The 18,246-nt window shown below is 49.7% G+C and overlaps 6 protein-coding genes across 6 annotated transcripts; 2 read left to right on the plus strand and 4 right to left on the minus strand.

Annotated features, from left to right (window-relative positions):
- Nucleotides 1–2,938: 2,938 nt before the first annotated feature.
- On the plus strand, nucleotides 2,939–5,603 carry farB1 (putative C6 transcription factor (Ctf1B); the record flags this gene model as incomplete). Its single annotated transcript, XM_057181497.1, has 3 exons — nucleotides 2,939–3,144; nucleotides 3,197–3,363; nucleotides 3,427–5,603. The coding sequence occupies 3 exons, from the start codon at nucleotides 2,939–2,941 to the stop codon at nucleotides 5,601–5,603; spliced, it is 2,550 nt and encodes an 849-aa protein (XP_057046847.1).
- A 164-nt stretch (nucleotides 5,604–5,767) lies between these two features.
- N7518_000570 (transcription factor domain-containing protein) lies at nucleotides 5,768–7,876 on the minus strand (the record flags this gene model as incomplete). The annotated part of the gene is made up of 3 exons (XM_057181498.1): nucleotides 5,768–6,501; nucleotides 6,557–7,736; nucleotides 7,790–7,876. The coding sequence occupies 3 exons, from the start codon at nucleotides 7,874–7,876 to the stop codon at nucleotides 5,768–5,770; spliced, it is 2,001 nt and encodes a 666-aa protein (XP_057046848.1).
- A 324-nt stretch (nucleotides 7,877–8,200) lies between these two features.
- N7518_000571 (uracil-DNA glycosylase) lies at nucleotides 8,201–9,404 on the minus strand (the record flags this gene model as incomplete). The annotated part of the gene is made up of 3 exons (XM_057181499.1): nucleotides 8,201–8,479; nucleotides 8,543–9,002; nucleotides 9,055–9,404. 3 exons carry the CDS (start codon nucleotides 9,402–9,404, stop codon nucleotides 8,201–8,203), a joined length of 1,089 nt encoding a protein of 362 aa, XP_057046849.1.
- A 322-nt stretch (nucleotides 9,405–9,726) lies between these two features.
- pdiA (protein disulfide isomerase PDI1) lies at nucleotides 9,727–11,454 on the minus strand (the record flags this gene model as incomplete). The annotated part of the gene is made up of 4 exons (XM_057181500.1): nucleotides 9,727–10,078; nucleotides 10,134–10,573; nucleotides 10,640–11,018; nucleotides 11,078–11,454. The coding sequence occupies 4 exons, from the start codon at nucleotides 11,452–11,454 to the stop codon at nucleotides 9,727–9,729; spliced, it is 1,548 nt and encodes a 515-aa protein (XP_057046850.1).
- Nucleotides 11,455–11,949: 495 nt separating this feature from the next.
- On the minus strand, nucleotides 11,950–13,803 carry atg22-1 (putative autophagy protein Atg22; the record flags this gene model as incomplete). The annotated part of the gene is made up of 2 exons (XM_057181501.1): nucleotides 11,950–13,598; nucleotides 13,671–13,803. 2 exons carry the CDS (start codon nucleotides 13,801–13,803, stop codon nucleotides 11,950–11,952), a joined length of 1,782 nt encoding a protein of 593 aa, XP_057046851.1.
- A 998-nt stretch (nucleotides 13,804–14,801) lies between these two features.
- N7518_000574 (mediator of RNA polymerase II transcription subunit 14) lies at nucleotides 14,802–18,085 on the plus strand (the record flags this gene model as incomplete). The annotated part of the gene is made up of 2 exons (XM_057181502.1): nucleotides 14,802–15,494; nucleotides 15,545–18,085. The coding sequence occupies 2 exons, from the start codon at nucleotides 14,802–14,804 to the stop codon at nucleotides 18,083–18,085; spliced, it is 3,234 nt and encodes a 1,077-aa protein (XP_057046852.1).
- Nucleotides 18,086–18,246: the final 161 nt, after the last annotated feature.

An 18,246-nucleotide genomic window follows, 5' to 3' on the forward strand; every position in this document is an offset into this window, starting at 1 on the left:
GCTCCAAGGAAATAGCCCTACCCAAGTTGGCGACAACCTCCGAGCTTACTCAGTTTCAATACATTGGAAGGAATCGTAGAATACCGGTATGTACACGCTAGAACCATGGAATTCTTGCCACCGTACCAAAAAGTAAATGAAAAAAAAAAGAATAATTTAATTTAATTTTTTCCCCGGAAACGGCGATTTCTCGCGGGGTGACTTAATTAAATTCGCTGGGTATGGGGCACTTTGGCCCGAGTGAGGACCCGCGTCCCCTAGTCATGCGGAAATATTCACTTATCATACCCTGAGGCCAGCGATCACAGCCAATGATTCACGCTCATTGGAGTTTCCTATTTCCCCCGCATTTGGAGGGGCATGTACGCCATGACCCCGACTTCCCCCATGTGCGGGATGAAAGAGGATATGATCTAAGCCGACCTTGTCTGTGGCTGAGACTCGGCCTTCCCCCCGGACTGGCGAAATGTGGGGTGCAATTATGCCGGTCTGCCGTCTTGGTCTGCCGGCTATGTAGTATGTACTGGTGTTATCGAGTGCTTGGCAATTTGGCTAGACTCGATACATATTATCCTCGATTCTGCTGAGCTGTTCAACCTGTCAATATTTATTGACGATATGTCCGAGAGGGTATGTACTTGTGTGCTCTGCAGTCCTGCAGCTATGACTCGATTAGTTGCATTTGCGCAAGTTTCGTGTGCAGGGATATGTAATATAAGAGGTTTCATTCCGCTTTTCCGGGACTGAATATCACAAGTCGGCATTGGGCCGAGCCTAGACGCAAGCCATGTTCAGTCCGTACGCCTGCTTTAAGCGCTGGACCACATGATTACATTTGCGGCCTTTGTCATTGAGAACGACATGAATCAGTTGGTTTAATTTTTTTTTTTTTTACATATCTTCTCCCTGGATAATTTTTATACATAGATACATAGACGGCAGAAAAGGGCGGTAAGAAGCATAATTATGCAGGCCACTTTATGTACCTACTCCGTACCTTTGACCTGTTATCACGATCTACAGGGTTTGGAAGCAGATACTTTGAAGAATTGACAATTGAGTAACATTTCACCTTCCAAGGCTGGAACCGACCAGTTCCGATTCGGATGGCAGAGTCGGCAATGTATCGGAGCATAAGGTTTTGACTTTCAAGCTGGTTTCCGATCCAAAGGATTCTAAGAAGGCACTAGGTCACGATCTGAAAAGTTATGGTACTCTACCCCAGGATCTGGTGATTCATTGGATTTGGTCTGGGGATGACGGAATATGCCGGGAAGAAGCAGATGGAATTTCCAAGGGAGGATTCGGTAATAAAACTACAGAAATACAGAGCAGAAAAGAAAAAAGAAGTAAAAAAAGAAGCCAGCATTGACCTTTGCTATCGTAGTGATTGGCGTCCCACTGGATCCGCTTTCGACCTCGTGAGAGACAGAATTCTCCATTGGACTTTCAGTTGAATTCCAGGTTTGAGGCTTTTAGCGGAGTATGGCGTCATTGCGCTCTGGATATTTTAAAACGGAATGGACAGTCCTAAAAGTAAAAGTAATGAAGGGTACCCCGTTAAGCCGTTCATTAAGATGTGCTTCGAGAATGTGGACGTTCTTCCGGAAATCGGCACTTTTGGTCCCACGTGAGGGCTAACTCGGCAGGCCGGGTGGGAACACGGTGCGGGATATAAATTCATTTTGGCGTTCAGGGGTACTCCACGATTCCGGTTGTTGTCATTATTCCGGGGCTTGTGGATTGTGGGTAGCACAATATAATATTGTTGAGTCAAGTCTGAGTATCACCTATTTAATGTAAGCCGTAGCACAGAGAGTACAAGTAGAACAGATTGTCCACGTGGTACAAAGGACAATTTAATTGTCTCATAGCATTGGAAAGATAATGGCGTTCCACTGTGGAAGGCCCGGACTCGAAGATTAATAATAACAACAGAGCTGTCCAGGTGCGGAGCCGTGATGACCGTGCTATTACGTAGGTCGAGTCGGTATGTAAGGAATCAATAGTTGAGATTCTAGATAGTTTCAACCCTGCCATGATCTATATAGTCGGAGTGTACGGAGTAGGATTGTCGTTGTATAGTCCAGAAGATGGATGTATATACAACATATATCGACACCGTTCAATAAGCAGAAACCAACCTTGGAAGAGTGCTGATCACATTACTCATCGGTCCAGACGTCGACCTAAACGGGCCAAAATGCCTCCACATCGGCTCCGCTGGTCGGAGACTGGAGAACTCAGTCTCCAGTCTTGGCGGTTGGGACAGTTGGGGAATGTGAGAAAATACTGGAAAATTCCCCTTTTTTCGACTTCGACCCGCAATTTAGGATCTTCACGGCGTTTTATTTATTAATGTTTTAGCCCGGTGTTTTTCGGAGGATAGAGGCCCACTTGGCATGGGAAAGAAAAAGAGCAATCAAAAGGAAGAAACGTTTAATATTGCAATTCAAAATATCTCATATATTGGCAATATGCAGAGAATGATATCATAGATCGACTTTCACATGTCCAAAGCAGACGTAACGTGACCGGGCCGAGAGAGGTGTCGAAGGTACCCCAGTCTGACGGGTCTTAGCCCTGACTTTGTAGTGGCATATTACCCAACTGGGTAATTTTCTGTAATACCTGGGGGGAACAGTAAGCCGTAATCTATTCCTAGCGGATCGACTCCCCTCAAACCTTGGTAAGGAAAAATGTGGGAACCTGGGGCATACTTAAACCTTGCGGGATGCAATTAAATAAAAAAGGATTCCTCCCTCCATTTCGGCCTTTGACTTGCTTTTCCTTTTCTTTCTTTTTTTATTTTCCTATTTCTTTCCTATTTCACATATTCACAACATCGTGACATTCCCTTTTCGGCTCTTTATCACATGCCCAGTGTCTCTATATAACTCGAATGTTCCCTAGTCGCCCCCGAACACAATAACACACCATGACCGATACTGAATCTGGGAAACGAAAGGCCTCCACGGCCGGACTCTCCGCTCATAACCGTCCCGTGAAGAGACGCGCCTCGAAGGCTTGCTGTTGTTGCCGTGCCCGTAAAGTGCGTTGTGATGTGGTGGAGAATGGCTCTCCATGCACGAATTGCCGGTTAGACCAGGTCGAGTGCGTGGTCACCGAGAGTAAACGCAGAAAGTTCGTGCAATTGAAATTAATTACCTATAAACTTCACTGACATGTGATTTAGGAAGTCTCGCATTGAGATAGAGAACCTTTCGGAGTCTCCGGAGGGCTCGGAGGAGAGTCCTTTCTCCCGCCTTAGTGATCTTTCAGGATTGGCCGATTTGGTACCGACATCTCCCTCGCAGGCCTCCATGGATTTTGACCACGGTCAACATATGCCTCATCTACTATGTTCGTCAATTCCCTCGAAAATCCGAAGAAATCCATTTGGCTGACCAAAAAAAAAACCAATAGATCAAAATCAGGCTCAACGCATCGGTTCCGACGACCACTATCGACGCCGCATGGCTCCGAACCCAGCCGTTCCCGCCTCAATGCCATTAGCCAATGTGACCTCGCAAATCCAACAACTATTAGACCCCAATTTCGGCAATACGCGAACCGGGAGTGGTTTCCTCCCGGATTACATCCGAGGACTTCCCGCACGACTTCAGAAAGAGGATATTGACTACTTGGCCGTCAAGGGTGCCTTGACTATCCCCGATGTGACACTACGGAACGAACTCTTGAAAAGCTATATTCACTATGTTCACACATATATGCCCTTGCTCGATCTGGAGGAGTTCCTGCAGAATATCGTCCAGAATGATGGAATCCACCGCATCAGTCTGCTTCTCTTCCAGGCTGTCATGTTCGCCGGTGTGGCCTTCATTGATATGAAGCATCTGCAGGCCGCCGGCTACCAGACTCGCAAAGTCGCCCGGAAAGTCTTCTTCCAGCGTGCCCGTCTCCTATACGATTTCGACTACGAGGTGGACCGCATCTCGCTCGTTCAATCGCTTCTGCTCATGACCTACTGGTACGAAACTCCCGACGACCAAAAGGACACTTGGCATTGGATGGGGGTGAGTCTATCTTTAGCCCACACAATCGGCCTTCACCGGGATCCCGGCAACTCGCGGATGGATATCCGGCGCCAACGCATGTGGAAGCGGATATGGTGGAGTACCTACACCCGTGACCGACTGATTGCCCTAGGCATGCGACGGCCTATGCGTGTCAAGGACGACGATTGTGATGTGCCTATGCTGAGTCTCGATGACTTTGAATTCCACCCTTTCTCCCCCGAGATCGTGGCGATTGTTGGCAACTCGGAGATTCTCCAGAATGTCAGCCACCAGCGCGAGCTCGCCTTGATGTTCATCGAGAAAGCGAAGCTCTGCCTCTGCGTCAGCCATGTATTATCTGCCCAGTACTCGGTCCTCAGCCATAAGTTTGGTGGCACCATGGAGACCACCATGATGCTCGTCCCGAAGAAATCCACCGCGGAGACCTTCGAGGTACGAAGTTGTGACCAGGAATTGGAGGACTGGCTGGCCAACCTCCCCGTCGAAACCCAATATGCACCATCTAACGGATCGAAACTATCCGAAGCAGACGAAGTGCTTCATTCCCATCGCGCTTTGTTGAAGATGGTCTATCTCACCACATCTAGCGCTCTGCACCGCCCACAAGTCCTCCCCGCCGTTCCCTACCCATCCGCAGACGCCGAACTCCAAGACATGTCCCGAAAGAAGGTGCGATTCGCGGCAGTCGAGATCACTGCCATCGCCCAGGACTTACACTGCCTCGACCTGACCCGGTACTACCCCACCACCGGTGTCACAGTCCTCCTACCAGCCGTCATCATACATCTCCTCGACATCAAGTCCACCGACCCAAGCATCCGTATGACAAGCCTCCAGCGTTTCTATCAATGCATGCGAATCCTCCAACGCCTGCGCGAAATCTACGCCTCTGCCGACTTCGCCACCTCCTTCCTCGAAGCCGCAATTCGCAAAGCAGGCATCCAGCTTACCATCTCTCCCCAAGACATCCAGCCTTCTCCAGCCTCATCAAATCCCCGCGAACAACCTACCACATCCTCAGATCCCTTCAACCTCTCTACCACCACCAACACCACCATCCCCTCCCGCCTGCACACCCTCACGCCCCCGCCGGATTCCCTCGCTCAGAAGATCCCGGATCTCACATACCCCAAACTCTCCGGTCCTTCCGCGGGCGGACGGTCTACCGGAGACATTTTTGCTTCGACACCACCGCACTCCGACGGAAGCGAGAACGGCAGCACCAATAACCTCAATCTGAATGCCAACCACAACAAGGACCCCGATGCCTTTGCTATGCCCTCTGAAATGAGTCTCACCGAACTCATGGATCTGGCAAATGATGCCGAAGTCACCCAGAATGACTTCGATGCTCTTATTAACTTTGACGATCCGGGCAATACCGATTTCTTTGCCGATGACAACGCCCAACCAAACGGTCTCCCGACTCATGAGAAGGGCTTTGATTTTGAGGTTGATAACGTGAACATGATGGGCTTCGATGCTGAAACTAAGACTGTTGATTTCGCCCATCTGGCGGGGAACGGCATGTCCGAGCATGAGTCTATGAAGCTTTCAGAATGAAGACCATATCCGAAAGGCAACTTCGACTTGGAGACAGTCTGTTGATGAACGGCTTCTCGTATGGAAGGTTGCACAGGCGAATGGCCCGGCACTAAAATTCACGCTGCATCATGTATAGTTTCTTTCATTTTTTTATACATAGTATATACTTCTAATGATGATGATTATGACTGCGGATCATTCGTTTGCCCTTGATTTTCCATAAAAATAGGATCCCAGAAATGGGTGGGTAGAGAGATATCTAAGAACTCTCCGAACAGTGTGTCAATGTCTGCAAACCCGTCTTGTATAGATGTATCCAGATCGCCCACCGGAGGTTGGAGGACGTCCATCACGAGTTCCGGCGGAGATACAGCAGCGGTTCCATGGTCGTTATTGCGCTGCCTCTTAGCTCGGGGGGAATTATTGCCTTGAGGTGCCGGATTAATCGTCTCTGGCCCCTCTGATACCGGGCCGTGGGTGCTAACTTCTTTGTGCGAGGCCTCTGCCACATGCTGTGGACCGATAGGGTTCGTCCGAGAGGATTGTGGCTTGCCTTGAATCTGGTGCAGGGCTTTTTGGCCCAGCCGGGCCATCGCCTCGGCGGAATACCAATATGGACTAAGGGTTTCTAGAACGGAGCGGCATGCTTCAAGACTAGCTTTCGCTCGGTCGAGGTGCGTGATAAGTCTGCTCGAGCGGAGTTGGCGATATGCAACACCCATAGACAAGGTGACAGAGTACGGCACGATTGGAAGGGGTGGTAGGTCATCTGCACACTCCGATGCGACGATGGAGTGAATGCGAACAGCTGCTAGTCCTTGTCTGACAGACGACAGCCTGGTGCTATCGATGTTCTCGGTGGGTTTATACCGACAGGATAAAATAGCCACAGAATGATAATAAAGCTCCAAGAAGCCTACTCGCGGTTAGCTCAAACGATAGCACAGCAGAGACCTCCATGATAGACATACCCAGAGTAGCAAAATCCAGGTCATCTTGGGTATCCTCCCCTACGATATCCTCAAACGCAGGGAATCCCTCTTCCCACCCGCTTGTGGCTTCTGCGGAGGGTCGGTAGAACGATATGACAGTTGCGAGCAAATCCGACACAGCAAGCCACACCTCGAAAGCCCCTCGCGACGTCTGAGCGCTGACATTGGGCTTCACGACCCCGATATCGCGGTCAGCTAGAAGAACCGGCCGCCCACCGATACTTGCATGCACCTTGTCCAATGTCCATAGACACCAGAAGAGTTTAGTCAGGGAATCCGTGGAGGTTTGATTCGGCCGGCCGAGATGCAATCCTACCGTCTGGGCCTGATGGATAGCTTGGCAGAGGTGTAGAGATGCTGCCTCAGCTCCTTCAAGACCCTCACAGTGCAAGGACATCAGTGCAAGAACGCGGATCCGTGTCAACCGATCCGGTTCTAGCTCTGCGTCCATAGCTACAACCAGTCCCTTATATATCTCAGAACAGAATTGGCGTGACGGTAGGATTGGGCCGTCTGGCACAAGGCATAAGTGGGGATTGGCCGCGCGGGTCTTTGCTGCGGCGAGGCATATGGCTTTTTCAAGGAACACCGACGCCGAGCCTTCTCCTTGGGCTTGGAAAGATTCCTGGTCGACTATTGGCACGATGTGATTAACCTTGGAGAAATAGATAGCGGACAAAGACTGGCGCGTCGCGAGGGGTAGTTGTTCGCATGCTTGTATCCCCGCCGCAAACCTTTGGTGAAGTAACGATGCAATGGCTTGGCCATCGATTGCGCTTTGTGCCGGGATATTGGCTGCATATTCTCCGGCTGTGGCTTGTCCTCTCTGTATGCCCCGAGGCTCTGCTTTCTGCGCAGCTGGGGAGTTGATCCAGAGCCCGATACGATCCCGGAGAGGGCTCCCAGTCGGCTCATCTAATCGCTCGCGAATCAGGGATTCTGGATTTAGATCTCCCACAAATCGCTCGGTGGCAGGGACCGATAACGGAGCTAGACTGTCGGACGTTGTTTGCGCTCGGTCTATGTGCGCGGATGCAGGAAGCTGTTCGCGATTCGAGTCATTTCTGTGAATAGGCCTCCCAAGGTCATCGTGCGATTGTGGCGGTGATCTCGGGCCATTGAAGGGCTCCCATTTGGGAATCAAATGCCGGCAGCGTTTCTATTGCGAGGTTAGATGGAAAGTTAGGTTCAATATTCCCATCGTGCACGTACCTTTGATCGTTGGCACGTGGGACAAGCTCGCAAAGCTCGAGTGCGACTCCGCGATTGAGGGATATCCGGAAGCCAGGTGAGTTCCATCTAGGAAACCATTTACATCACAGGTGTTCTTATAGGGGAGATTCTCAGCAGAAGAAGAATCGGAGATCGAGATAGGCTTATCGATAAGGAGCTCGCAAGATCGGAGTCAACCAATGAGCTTAGTTGAAATGAGCTTAATTAAAGACATCGATGAAACAGACATTCAATAGATTGAAATGAAAATTAGCTACTATACATATAGAAATGGCCCAACTTCTTAACCCCTGAAATATTCCCCGGGTAAAAGAACATGGAAACAAACACAGCCAACGCAGGACTTTTCTAAGCCAGCAAGGTGACAGGCATGCATGCAGTTCAAGAAGTCTAAATTGTGTTCGAAGAAGCTTCTGCTTCAGCCGACATTAGGGCTTCAATAGCGTCATCATCATCAAACTCATCATCATTGTCAGGCTGGGCTTTGACATCCTCAGGCTTGACAGGTTGTGGCAAATGGTTGACCAAAGCGGTCGAATCTTCCTTGTCAGAAACGCAAGGAGGCAACAGAGGCTTTTCGGATGGCACTAAGCTCCAGTCAATGATTTCATCTTCTCCGTACCGCAAAGCAAGCCAATCATTGCACTTCTTGAAGTGTCCATTTTTGAACTATATATCATCCTGTCAGCAAATATGGTTTTCAAGGATGTCCTTAGATGAGGATCTACTCACAAAGCCATTATGCGCACTCAGAGGACTGGGATGCACGGATTGTAGGATGCAGTGCTTCTCTTTGTTGATTTTCGCTACTCTGTTTCCAGCAGGCCGGCCCCAGGCAAGGAAGACGACGCCGGTGGTTCGTACCCGAGCAACGAGATCGATAACCTTCTGTGTGAATTTCTCCCAACCCTTGTTGGAATGACTGTTGGCCTGGTGGGCACGAACAGTAAGGCAAGTGTTGAGCATCAGGACGCCACGCTCAGCCCAAGGTATGAGAAGCCCTCCCTTATCGGGCGGTGATTCGAAGTCAGGATAGTCGATCTTGATACCCTTGTAGATATTGAGCAATGATGGCGGGGCTCGCACAGGGGCACGGACGGAGAAACATAGCCCATGAGCTTGGTTGTGATTGTGATACGGATCCTGGCCAATGATGACCACTTTGACCTTGTTCAGGGGTGTGTGTCGGGACCTACAGTCTGATCAGCACACGGATTTGGCCCAAATAGAGTGATCCAATTTACCAAGAATAGACATCCTCCTCTGGTGGAAAGACCTTAATATTGGAATCTTTCTCCTTCTTCAGGAACCGCTTCAAGTTCAAGAATTCAGTGCTGACCACTTCATCCTTCAAGTGAGCGAGCCAGCTCTCATCCAAGGTATCAATTTCCAACTGCAATAGTTCCCTTTGTTCTGGCGTCAGAGAAGCAACCCATTTTGCCTTATCAAAGCTGCATGGCCGTGGGGCTGAAGTTGCGCTCGGGGGTTTCGGCTTTGGAGCTCCAAAGAATGCAGTGATGCTTCCACCTTTGGGTTTTTTCGAGTCAGGGGCGGAGAGATGCTCCGATTTTCGTTTCATGACAGGGCTGACCATGATGGGCAAATATGAAGATTGAAGAAATAACCCCGGGACTTTGTAAGTTGTCGGGATCTCAATCCGGGGCGATAAGAAATCGACGCGTTTCACGCGACGCGATTGATCTGCAAGGCTGGGAGGTGATCAATATAGTATTTATAGAATTTATAGAATTTATAGAATTAATACGGAGTAAAAGATTTACTGATCCAGTCTATATCAGCCACTACAAGAGTCTGGATTGTGACAGTCTACGGGGAATAAATGGCATCGAATATAGTCCGAGTTCAGGCATAGAATACAACATATCAAGTTACACATTCAAAAAGCGAGTAAGCGCTTAAAGCTCGTCATGAATATCCTTCTCATCGGATGCGGGAGACTCGGTGGCCTTGGGGGCCGAAGTGACCTCGGCACGCTCCTCGGGCTTCTTGGAGCCATCGGCCAGGCCGTCCGCCTGATACTTGCCGTTCTCCTTGATGAAGGCGACTAGGTCCTCCACGGTACGGGAACCGGCGTACTCAATAGGTGAGTCCTTAGCACCAGCGGGGTAGAGCTTGATAGTGGGGAAGCCAGTGATGGAATCGGGCACATCGTTGGCAGTGGCGTCGACTTTGGCGACAGTGACCTTCTCATTCAGCTCGTGGACATCTGCATACAACGCAGCAAGCTCTTCGTACTTGGGAGCAAGACTGTGATAATGAGTTAGACATGCGACAAATGGTAGATGAGCTGTGAAAAACTTACGACTTGCAGTGTCCGCACCAGGGAGCGTAGAACTCGACCAGCACATCCTTTTCGTTATCAATGACAACCTCCTGGTAGTTGCGGCCAACAACAACAGTAACAGATCCCTCCTGAGTCTCGGGAATGGGCTCGGACTTGAGGCTAGGCTCAACCTTGCCCTCAAGGACATCCTTGATGAACTTGCCGATATCCTTGGCATCAACCTTCTTAGTCTGATCGTAAGGGTACTTGGCGTTCTTAGTAGTGTCCTGAATAGCGAAAGCAGGGAACTTCTCGGGCTCAAGGTTAAGGTTGCCGGCGTGAGCGCCGAAGAGCTTAGCATCAAGGGTAACAATGTTGATAGCTCCACGGTGGTTCTCAGCGATGGGACGGAAATCAGCAGCGAGCTGCTCGCGCTCCTCGGGAGTCTCGGCAAAGATGTAAGCCAGGGGAATACCGGCCTAATCGTTGTAGAAAGTCAGTTTCTTTTCTTGCTTAAATACGAGGACAGAAGAAGTTAGACATACCGCCATGTACTTTGAGTAAGTCTCGGGACCAAGCTCGCCAACAAGAGGAGTACTAGCGGTCTTGACCCATTCGAGGATGGCCTCTTCCTCCAGCTTTCCGTCGTACACGGCCACCTTCTCATCGAATTCCTTGTAGAGAACAATCGAGGGCTGCTTGGCGCCCTCGGCCTTAGCGAGAGCAGCATCGTTGGAGGCAGCGAAGAGGAAGTTGTCACGCTGGGATTCAGCGAACGAAGTGAAGCTCTTGTTGGAGGCGCTGTCGTCAGATGCCACGTATCCAATAATAACAATCTTGTCCAAGGCCTTGAATTCCTCTAGGTTCCCCTCGTTCACGTTCGAGACGGCGGGCATAGATTGCTTGGTCATGTATGAAATGATTCTATCGAGGAAACGCGTTAATTTCCAAAGCACAGGGACGCGAAACCTAGAATGACTTACGCGTCGGACTTGCGGGCACCAGCGTAGGGCTTGTGTGCATCGGGGCCACGGAAGACCTTCAGAGTAGGGTAGCCATCAACTTCGTAGGTTCGGCACAGCTCCTCTTCCACGGTGCAATCCACCTTGATCACGGGGATATCCTTGGCCTTCAGCTCTGTGGCAGCCTCCTCATAATGGGGTGCAAGGGCCTTGCAGTGACCGCACCAAGGCGCATAGAACTCAGCAAGCACCAAAGGGTGCTCCTTGACGAAGTCATCAAAGGTTTCGGTTGTCAAGGTGACGACATTAGCGTCAGTGTCGGCAACTTCAGGCTCAGCAGCGTGGACTGCCGCAGTAGCTCCAAGAAGGCTCAGGACTAGAGGGGCGAAAGACCGCATAATTAATATCTTGAATCAAACAACCAAAATGCTCAAGGTTGAAAGCTAAAAGAAAGTAGAGACAAGCTTAAAAGATCCAGAGAGGGAAGGTTTTATTGGGGAGTGGGAACTTGAGGACAGTGTGTTCACTAAAGGTGGAGCTTTGTGACTGGGCTATGCAGGGCTGCAAGGGCGGACCTTCCTTCAAGTACCTGGTACCTCCACTGCCAGGTCAATTTATAGGAAATTCGAGTATAAGGTACAAGATACTTGAATAAGGTACAGGTACAACTATAACAATAATGGTAACGGAGACATGCCCTTGATATTTGACGCATTGTTGACAAGTGGCCTCTATTGTATATCTCCTACTATAACGTCACGAAATCTATGGGAATGCCCTTATTTCTTTTAGTAGTAGACGAAAAGGACTCTACGAATATAGACCCTTAAAACAATTTCCCCTATTTCTAATTTCCCCTACTTCTCACTTCACAGCCACACATACATTGATCTTCACTCTTCAATCGGATCCCCCGTGGTTTGATCGTCAGATATGGTCCCATACTCAGATCTTTGCGGTATGCCATCCAATTCGGCTCCCAACGCCAATGCATCTCGTTGACCGCGGTCGACATCCACCAAAAGCATAAGTGGTAGTGGCACAATAATTAAAATCGCCAAGAACCCAAACGCCGGTCGAATCTCACCGTAGCGATCCGTAATAGCGCCAACAATGGCTGGTCCAAAAATGCTAGACCCTTTGTCGGTGATTGCATAAAGCGCGTAGAAAGCCGCTTCGTAACCAGGGGGGATGAGTTGCCCGAAGAAGCTTCGACAGTATGATGACAGTCCACCCATAACAAGACCATAAACGGCCCCCAAAGGATACATTTCCCAAGGCTGATGGAGACCAAGCCCCACGTGTTGCACAGCCGGGATGAATCCAAGAAGACCATACAGTGGAATGAGCTCAAACAGGATAATACACGCAATAATCGTTTGCGAGGCTCTGAGATTGAAGAAATTCGATATGTAGCTCCAGGAAAATGCACCGAATACTCCTGCAAGCATGACGATCACATTTATCAGTCCCAGGGCGGCAGGCTTCATGTTGAGTTGGGTTTTCGCAAATAGTACGGCAGTGCCACTGACAGTGGCAATTCCATCACTGAGAAGGAACCAGGCAGCAAGGAAGATCACGATATCTTTCAGCTGCCGCGCCCGCGCGATGGTTTTTCCAAGAGATTTCCAGGCATATGCCATGTATGAGATCCACGAATGGAGCGGTTTGCCGTCACTGCCCAACAAAGGCGGGCCTGGCCGAGTGCGCAGCCACAAGGCTGCCGGGATGGTAAAAACAAACCACCATAGCCCAATCAAGAAGAGCACAAGGCGTAATGAGAATGTTGGTGAACGCACGACCACAACAACTAAGATAGAAAACACCTGTAAAATCACTGCACCGATATAGCCTATGCCGATGCCATTGGACGAGATTCTGGTGGAGAGTCTAAGCTCTAGGGAAGTGATAGTGGAAGCAGACGTCTTTGTGGCTTCTCTGTTAGGCCCGAGTAGTGGCGTGGAGTCGTCCATGTTTGTTCGGTCCATATCTCCGGTCGAAGAAAATAAAGGGTCACCCCTGGGGCTCGTCACATTACCGCCTGACGGTGTCGCCTCTTCACTTTCCTTGAGCGATGGATGGTGGCGGACCAGAACAGGTAGAAACGAATTCAAAAGGACAAAAGACGCACCAAAGCAAGTATTTGAAATGATTGCAAGCAGTCCACCTAGGAGGTAAACTTTGGGGACCACAACCAAAAACAACATGGTCGCAATTGAGCCGATGAGAGCAAAAACAATCAAGAGTTTCTTGCGATAGGTCCCATGGTCAGCGGCTCCTGACATTGAAATTATCAGGACTGCCTGAACCAAGACGCTCAATGAAAAAGTATACAGGGCAAAGCTTGCCGTGTTGATTTCAGCGCCGAGGAAGTAAATGATGCACTGGCCGCCATCTGACACCTGGGGAAGATACACCGGTGCATCCGAGCCTGGTGATGGCAGCGAGGGTCTCCAGGTTGCGCTGCATGGTGTCGTTTTGTCGGACAGCAGAACGCCCCGATCCCGAGCCATCTGCTCCAGCGTTATCGGAAGAAATGAACCTTTCGCAGATCAGATAAAAGTCTAGGATGAAGATGCAAAAAACAGATCTATGAAAGTAGAATCACACGTACCCATGGCACAGACTACAAAGACCTCGGCAGCCCAGCCATAGCAATACCAGCCAGCAAGCTCCCTCTTGCTAGTCGGCCGGGTGTCATCACCAAGATATTGAGGGAGAGACTCGACATTCTCCTGTATACTCATGGCTGGCAAGGGAAAGCCAAATTCATGGCCAGAAATGAATCAAATAAGAAGGCATATAGTATTTTGAGGTAATAAAGTTCGGTTCAAAGTAACTTGGGTTAACGATGCCTAGGGGGTAGGTAGTTGGGTGACGGTATCAAAGAGGTGAGGTCATACGGCCAATGTTGACTTTCTGGGGTTGGGGTATTTTACAAGGTATGGTACAGGGAGTCACTAGGAACTTCAGGGCCAGTGTTAAATTGTACTATAGTGATTGTAGCGGTACTTCCAATAATACATAGTATATTACCACACTCTGCAAATTGATACATCACAATACCAGGCACCAAGGCACCAAATCAAAGGCGGTATGGTAAATGCATGCAGCGCATCGCGCTTTCATCAAATCAAATCATCTTGGGCTTGAGATATTGTTGACCCAGTCCTCTTCTGGGCACAGTTTATTCCCAGGTGCTGCTTTTCCAGAATATCTATGAACATTTGAATTCATTTTACTTCGGCAGTTATTCTGCCCTTCGTTTCCTGCAGCCCACCAGATTGTTTTGCTGCGTTCCTCGATTGCGACAACCCTGCTATTATCCTTGAAATATCTAGATCCCCGATCGCACCTCTCGTCACAGCTAGTTGCTAGATAGATCGAAGTCGAAACCTGTGCGATCCGGAGCATTTCGCACTGATTCCGATCCCGATCCGTTGCCATCATCGCCCGAGCCTCGACTGACCGTCTAAGGCCCATTCGATTCCTAAGCCGTGCGCCAAGCTCCTCCGATTATGAGCGTGGCCTTCTTCTTACACGGTCCGTGAAACGCATGGCATCATATTAAAGGATCTACCTGTGGCCTTATCTTCGATTTCGGCTTCCCTTCCTACCCCAGCGCCGACTAGATCGAGCCCGGAGCAGTGCCTGTGTTGCGTCGCTTGTTCTGCGCCGTGCAGAGGGCCAAGGAGGGGAAAGCTTCGACGGACAATCACAAAACAGCTAAGCTGTGCTTCCAAATATGCCCGGTGTCATCATGGACAATGTCAACATCGAGGGATCTGTTCGGCGCACAGGCCCCAGTGAGGCCAGAAATGATGCGCCTAATGCCTTTGATAATGCCGATAAGTCCAGTCATCTCTCCGGCATGAATGGATCAGTTTATGCCAATGGCGCATCGAGTGGGATTGCTGCTTCGAATCAACATACAAGAACGCCCCCAGATAAGGCAGCGGAAATCGTGCCGACATCGCCATATAAGCTGCCACATATCACACAAGGGTTCTTCCCGTTCGGGACATTGGTCAATCGCTCAGTACAGGAATGTTGGAATGAGCTCTCGGAGTTGATTACAGAATTGGCTACGATACAAGTGCCAGCCTCGGGTGGTTCGATGCCAACCAATGGAAAACCAGCCGGTAACCAGTCATCGGAGAATGTGCATAAGAAGTCGCGACTCTTGGATTTCGCTCATGCAAAGAGAGCCGAGTTCATCAAACTCCTGGTCCTCTCGCAATGGAGTCGACAAGCTGCAGATGTCAGCAGACTCATTGATATCCAAGGGTTCATTCGCACACGGCACCAATCATACGACGCAGCTCTCCAGTATGTCGGTGAAGTGAAACGCGATCTTGTTCGAGCACAAGTTGCCAACCCGGATTTAAAAACAGCGGTGGAGGTATTATCAAAGGGACGAGTAGCCTCTTTGCCAGATGTGGGTTTCCTCAATGTTCGCAACCTATAATAATCTAACATCCTTACCAGCTCGGTTACAAACCTCCCACCCCACTAACAGCACGAGCAACACTCAAAAAGCTACTGAAACTCAACCGAATCATCAGTGTGCGGTTGGCATTACACGATTCAGTGCCGCTGCCACTGCGAAATTACCGGGTCCATGATGGCCGGGTAACATTCACAATTTCTGGTGAATTCGAACTTGATCTCTCAGTCGCGGAAGAGTCGAAGGCATCACAGTTTTTCTTCGTGGACATTCGCTTCCTTTTCTCGCCATCATCACCTATCCCAAAAGGTCGAATATTCAATGAACTTGATGGTAAGATTAATGATCTTCTTCGCGATGAGGGTTTGATGGGATGCTTCCAATTTCTCCACGGTCTCGTTCTTACGAATAAAATCAACATCCTCTTCAAGCAAGCCGTGGACCTTTCTCGGGACCTTTGGGCAGATGCGTTGCGTATTGAGCTATTGCACCGAACACTCGTCGTTCAATATTGGCCTCAGAGATCGGGGCCGAAGAGCTGGCTCGAAATAGGAATCAAAAGTGGTCACCGCGGTGGCAGTTCTAGCGACCCGAAACCTGGGATATCTCATCTCGGCTTCCGATGGATGCGTGATGGCCAGCAGGTCAGCAGCGATGCCATCAGGTTCAACTCAGGTGACCTGTCTATGGAGCTTATTCTGAGGAGCGTTATCGCATTACACACGTCACATCTTCTTTCTACCACATTCACCACCCTCAAAAAGCATCTTCTTTTCTCGAATCACACACTATCACTACAGGCTCAATTATCACCAACAGAACCTGGAGATTGTCGCCTAGATATGCAACTCACAGCCTCACGTTCTCTTCGGGTTTCTATCGAACCTATGTCGGGGTCTATTACCTTGTGTGGGACACCGCATGTGTTGGAGCGTCTCGATAGTGATCGAGCGCTCTACAAATCATCAATAGAAGAGATATTATCTCGTGTCGCCCGAGTGCGATGTATCACTGCGGTGGATGAGATTTGCTCCGGCACAAAGGCACTCGGTCTCGAACCTGTGAACCAAAGAGTTCTTGGGCTTGATCCTCGCAAGCTGTTCCCTCCTGGTGTAATGCGGACCGCTTTCTTCACCCACCGGCTTTGGAACCGGCATTGGGTCGCTGCAGCAACCAGTAGCATGGATGGTGACCGCTGGTGGCTTGTTCAACTTCGACCAATCGAGGCAACGAAAACGGGACCCTTTTACAATATTGGCATGAGTGTTCCGCAGGCCCACGTGATCAGTGAAACCCTCGTTCCTCCGCAGAGACGACCCGACTACACAACGTGTGCCGAGCTGGTCCATGGGCTCACTGGAATCCTCGCGATCCATGCCAATGCGCGTTATCTGGCAGACTTGCCAGCCATGCATTTCTGGCCTTCGTTGAAAGAATTGCAGCTGAAAAAGGATCTCACAGTCCCGGATCTTTTATTCAACTACAGCTCGTCCGCACTTCCACCTGCTTTCCGGGTAAGCTTGCCCTTCGGGGTAAAGAAGCAGTCGCAATTCAAAGAAATGGTTCGACTGGTTTTCCATGGAGTTGACAGCCAGAGCCGCTCTGTCATAATGATGGCTCACGGCACTTTGAAAACCCGTATCAAATCCTTGATCCCACTCGTCTCAAAGATTGATTCTTCGTTGATCATTGAAGATAAGGGTGCTGGCTTCGCGCTTCGTTTGCTTGTGCCAGCCGGTCATTCTGTTGTCGTTTGTCTGTTTGAACTCTTGCAGCGACTCGAGTGTGTCCTCTCTATCCTCCAGTCCCTCATACGGAAGGGAATGGAGCCTCGATCTTTGTCCTTGTCACGAATTAATTTTGTCTATGGGCCCGAGAACAAATTTTCTGCTTTCTTTGATATCAGCGCCGAGGGGCCTTCTTTGTCTGACTACGTCGACGTTGCAGATGCTATTTCGAAGACTAAGCCTCTTTTCCAACTGAAACTGGGCATCAAATTCGAAGGCTCTAGCCCTCATCGCCGAATTCAAGAGCCCCTCACTGTGGCTTTGAACCAGCGGTTCACTGAAGCCGGTGTTGAATCAACCCTCCAGCTCTTAGCTACCACGCTTTCTTTGCTGCGGTCATTAGATCAGATCACCCCTCAGTCGAATCAGACGGATCTGTCAATTGTGCAAATCATCGCGCGAAAACCGACTGTATACCTGATTCACTATCCCCGACTGAGATCTCGTTTCCACTTGAGTGCCGTGATGCACCAGGACCGTTTGGTCTGGATGTTAAGGGATGCCAACGGAATGGACCAGTCTGGCCGCGGCCAGGTCGCAGCTTTTATACAAGAGAAACTGTACCAATCGAAAGGCGATGGTTGGAACGGCCTCGGAGATGGAGCGGTAGCGAGTATCAACAAGGTCGGAAACCTCATACTCGAGCTGCACGGGTGTCTTAATGCTCCCCATCTCCAACTCGACAGAGAAGCGGAAGTCAAACCCGAGCAAACCCCGAAACAATTCCAAATCAAAGGCTCGACACCTGCTGCTCCACAGGCTAGGGGAAATACCGATGTCATCACCATTGACTAGGCATTGTGGTGATCCATCCATGATTTCCATCTCCATTCTCCCCATGGCTTTTGTGTAACCAAAGCTTTCTTAAGCCTGTTCCGTCTTAATATAAGAGCAACTACAAGGTTCTCTTCACGATGTATTCCTAGGTCTCGATATGACATAGCATCTAAATGTAT

This window comes from Penicillium psychrosexuale (genome assembly GCF_028828465.1).
Source record: "Penicillium psychrosexuale strain IBT 29551 chromosome Unknown utg000001l, whole genome shotgun sequence".
NCBI lineage: Eukaryota > Fungi > Ascomycota > Eurotiomycetes > Eurotiales > Aspergillaceae > Penicillium > Penicillium psychrosexuale.